Source organism: Sinocyclocheilus grahami, unplaced genomic scaffold, assembly GCF_001515645.1.
Source record: "Sinocyclocheilus grahami isolate Dianchi unplaced genomic scaffold, SAMN03320097.WGS_v1.1 scaffold297.1, whole genome shotgun sequence".
In the NCBI taxonomy this organism is placed as follows: Eukaryota; Metazoa; Chordata; class Actinopteri; order Cypriniformes; family Cyprinidae; genus Sinocyclocheilus; species Sinocyclocheilus grahami.
This window is the reverse complement of record NW_015505476.1, coordinates 894,300-899,078: the sequence shown is the minus strand read 5'-3', so window position 1 is coordinate 899,078 and position 4,779 is coordinate 894,300. Positions and strand designations below refer to the sequence as shown.

At 46.2% G+C, this 4,779-nt stretch overlaps 1 protein-coding gene across 2 annotated transcripts in view; it reads right to left on the bottom strand.

Annotated features, from left to right (window-relative positions):
* The window catches only part of LOC107601040 (secreted frizzled-related protein 5-like), a 27,404-nt gene extending 24,179 nt beyond the window's left edge, over positions 1–3,225 (bottom strand). For both annotated transcript variants that reach the window (XR_001610876.1, XM_016293052.1), the window contains exon 1: positions 2,474–3,225. Coding sequence is in view for 1 of the 2 variants with exons in the window: in XM_016293052.1 (XP_016148538.1) it covers positions 2,474–2,999 (526 nt within the window). In the remaining variant the exon portion in view is untranslated. The remainder of the gene's footprint in view (positions 1–2,473) is intronic.
* Between the last annotated feature and the right edge of the window lie 1,554 nt (positions 3,226–4,779).

Sequence of the window (4,779 nt, the reverse complement as noted above, 5' to 3'; positions counted from 1 at the left end):
AGAGGGGGAAGAACCGCAGCGCGGGCTTCCAGCCTCGAGAACGAGCTCTAGATCTAGGGAACCCGGGTGGAGATAGGACGAGCCGTCTCCAACCCGTCCACCAGATCATATGCGATTCCCACGAACTCAGTGGCTGCCGTGCCTCAGCAGCAGCGGGACTGCAATCGCAAGATCACAGGCACGGACACACTCCTCGGAGCACGCCCGGCGAGAGCGGAGCGCTTCACAGCGGGCCTTTTTTTTTTTTTTCTTTTTCTTTTTTTTTTTCGAGAGCCGACTGCGCGAGCTCCGCTCCCCATTGATGCTGTTGATTATAATATCAGGCATAATATGCTTGTGTAACTGGTGTTTGTGCAAATGGCGAGCCCTCTGACGCCCTCCGTATCAATCTCCTCGGAGAAAGACAGGCGGAGCGTCGCGCCCTCTCCCTGGGGGGGAAGTACCGCAGCGCGGGCTTCCGAAACCCCGAGAGCGGGCGCTGGATCTGTTGGTTAAGGAAGTAGATAGGGACGCGCCCGTCTACATTCCCTCCACCGGATCCATACGCGAAACCCATGAGCACAGCCGCCGCTCCGCCTCGGCGAAAGCGGGGCCGGCGCCGCGAGAAACGCTAGTGAAAGCTCTCTCCTCAAAGAGAGCCCTCTGAGAGCGAAGCAAGGCAGTAACAAACGCTACCAAAACGGCCGTCAGCTCCCTTTTTTTTCCGAGAGCTGACTCTGCGTGCTTGCTCTCAAGCAGACAACAAACAAACTGTGTGTATCCCCACCCGTAAAGTAACGCGGGCAGGGAAGAACACACAGCCTGAACGCTGCCTGCCCTCGCCTTAGTGTCTGGTTTTGTCTTGCTTTAGATTTCGTGACAGACAACACTAAATAATACTCACAAACAGATATCAGACTGATACACACACAGAGCGCTTGCTGAATGACAAAAGCTGACGCTGGTCTCACCGCACGTGCTTTTATAGCTTCCTGGTCATTACGTCACCCGCCGTGACGTCTCGCCCATCTATTGGTCTGATTACACACGAGGTTCAGAGCCCGTCACACTGAAGGGCGTTCCCCTAGCGTTTCCGACGCAGCTCGAGTTCCTGAAGAGGAACAGTGTTGTGGAGTCACATTTTTTCAAAAGCCACTTATTTTCTTCTTTGAGAACATTGTAATCCATCAAATCTTAGTAGTGAAAAGAGAAGCTGTGTGCATGTTTACGCACACATTTACTTGGAGGCATACCGGACTTATATTGTTTTTATATAAAGCTAATTATGACTACAGACTAACCAAAATCTTTAATTTTACCTCTAATTATTTTGCATTTTTAGAATAATAATAAAAAAATAGCTTTAATTTTGAATGTATTTCTTTCTTTAGATTTTCATTTATTTAATTTATTATATATTATTATTATTATTATTATTATTATTATCAATTAAACCTTTCTGTTCTGTGTAATGTTTTTTGAATAAAGTTTCATTAGATGCCATTTGACAATAGTCCAGCTGTTATGTTTGTTTTTATTTATATATTTTTAATTCAAAAGGAAAGCTGCACTGTACAGGAAATGTGGTTCATTGTGTGTACAGCATACAGTATGATGCATTCATATTTTTCTCATTGCTTTGTATAGGGATGTGTCATTTGTGTATCACTTGTTGCACAAATGACACATCCCTATATAAAACAATGAAAAAAATTATAAACACTTTTTAAAACGTACAAATTGTTCAGAAAATAAACAATTTTTTTAAAATTTTAGTTTTTATATGTATGCATAATTGTTTATTTGGCTCCATTTTTATAGCGTATTGTGCTATTAGTATGGCTCAACGCCATCCTCAAACTTCCCTTGAGCACTAACTACTCCTGTCCTTCCTCTGTCTGTAACAATAGTCCTTCTCATCTCAGTGAGACAAAGTAATGTACAACTTTTCAGACTAATTAGTGATCCAAAGGGTTTGGCTGCCTGGCTAATTGGGAACCTAAATGCACGATTAAACAAAGAGAGAGAGGCAGGGCGCAGCAGGAATGCTCTTCTCCACATTCCACATGAGATGTTTGCTTTAGATAGTGAAAATTTTTTGTCCTTCCGAGAGCTTTCCTTAATTTTACTTTCTCAAGAGCCTCAGGCTAAATAAAGCAAGAGGAAGTCCACCAATGGGTCCTATTGTATAGATTTATGGAGACTTAATGATTATAACTTTTCCACTTTTTAAACAAAAAGGCAAGACTGAAGCAATGATGCTTTTTATATCGTATAAAAAATGTAATTAAGAAACCATGCTTAAATATTATGGATATGATGAAATGTAACTTGGATATTTCTGTGTTTTATTAAAACATTTTATTTTTATTTTTTATCTTACTTATTTTTGTGAAAATTTCATGAAATGTCCCCTGTGTAAATTAATTTCAGTTTTTCTTTGAATGAATCAATAACATTTGAATCAATAATACAATATTCTTTTAGATCCTACCTGGAGTCTGAGTAGCGTGACCCGCAGAGAACTGCATGGGAATGCACAGATCGTTGTCGATGGGAAACTTCTCACACTGCAGCATCTCCGGCCAGGGAAAGCCGTAGGTCTCCATGACCGGAGCGCAGCTGTCCCGCACCGCCTCGCACAGAGACCGGCAGGGGTAGATGGGTCGGTCCAGGCACACTGGAGCAAAAAGAGAGCAGAGGAACACCTGCGTGTCAGCATGGCATCGCTTTGCCAGAAGGGGCACCCAGCTGCCCGCCTGCTGCTTGACCTCAGGCATGGTCTCATGGTCCAGTAGGTTTGGCAGGCGCATCTTTTTGTAGCCCACGTTATAGCAGAGCCGCAGGTCGGCTGGAATATCCACACACTGTGGTTGCTTGGCATAGAAGCGGCCGTTGTGGAAATTGTCCGATTGCCAGCTGTAGTAGTCGTACTCCTCTGCCGAAGCGACTGAGGTGAGCAGAACCAGCGCTAGGGTCACAGCCTGGGTCAGAGACACCTGCCTCTTCTGCTCTGCCATGCTTTTAAAGTCCTGGTGTAATTCAGAAGAGGAATTGGGGGAGGTGGTTCAAAAAGATGAATTTTAATCCTTTTTTTGTTGTGTTTGAAAAGAAAAAGGACAAAAAGTGCTGGCTTTTCCCTGTTTCCTTCTGGTTGTCCTGCAGTTTAATGCACTTAAACTCCTGGTAGCAGGCAGTAGTGGCAGATCTCAGAGCTCAGCTATTCTCTAGCTTGACTCAAGTGCACCTAGTGTATAAAAGCCAGTGGACTCAGGGCCCTATGAGCTGACAACCCCTTAGTAAATCTCGCCCACCCACCTCCCACTGGTTTCCCCTGTCCACTCTAAGCCCCGCCCCCTTCCCAGTCACCGCCAACTGCTGCGCAGTGGGCGGAACCCCCACAGCCCACCCCCCTCGCAGACACTTCTACAGGCAGACCACGCACTGTCCTGCAGCACAATGCATGTGTGGAGTGCACTGAGCTCATTCAGTTTATCTTTAGAGAAGAGAACACACACACATTTTCCACACACATCCTCTGCCCCGGCCTTTCACATTCCACTTTATTAGGAAATAATCAGAAGGTGAAAAAAAAGATTCATCTACAGGTGGTCAGGGCTTTTGGGCTGTGCTGTTTGAGATATGCTAATGCTGCCGCTGGATGTGAATAGAAACCGGCTTTCTCTCTGTCTCCTTCTATCATTCGCTGTCACACCGTGGGGCCCAAAATTCAACCCACAGCCACCCAGCAGCAGGGGGCCGTACTGCCATATTACAGCCGCCCAAACTGAGCAAACTTACTAATAGATCTTTATCTATTAGCTCAGGTTTTATACATTTTACCGAATGTGCATTTCAGTTGGCTTTCCTTTTTGTATTGTCTGTGTTGGAAAAAGCAGATAGATCGATAGATCGATAGATAGATAGATAGATCGATAGATAGATAGATAGATAGATAGATAGATAGATAGATAGATAGATAGATAGATAGATAGATAGATAGATAGATTCTATATTATGAAAATATGAATTATGAAAAATGTTTTTTTCAAAATTCCTCCAATGGGTTAGTTTGATGAGTTATCTTTAGACCTTAGTACAGTGGAGAGAAAAAGAAAACAGGCCAGGAATAGTTCATCAGATGGGCGGCATACAAATGACACAGCAAACAGTGGTTACAGTAAATCTAGAAAGCTAACTAAATATGGTTCCCTTTCAGTCGGTCACTCTCGATGTCACGTCGGATGACCGACGAATCTCGGAGTTGTGGACCAGACTCTGTTACCTGCAAGGGGGCGGAGTGCCCGTGCCACTGCCTAGATCTGGGGTTCCCTCTGGCGGCAGCCAGGGGCGCCCTTCTTCTGGCAGTGGGCGGACTGGTCTTACGGTCACGGTGAGGAATTCCTCTCCGTGTATGCCCCAGCCAGCCAGCACTCCGAAACCGGTGGAGATCTCAAAAGAGCAGGCGGGAGCCTCCCGGGGGGTACCACCTGTTTCTTCCGAGGCTCCCCCCGACGACTGGATGTCGTTTGCAGCATTGGAGGGTGAGCCGGATTTCTCCGGGGATGAAGATCCGTCAGCATTGCCGCCCTCTGGGCGGTCAGCGGTGCCGGATACGGACCCTGAAATGATGGCTATGCTTTCCCGGGCCGCCTAGAGTGTCGGGCTCGAGTGGAATCTTCCACCGCGTCCCGAACCCTGAAGGTTGGACGATTGGTTTCTCGGGGTGGTGCGCGCTGGTTCTCAGGGCCCCACCCCAGTGCCTTTCTTCCCGGAGGTGCATGATGAGATCGCTGGGTC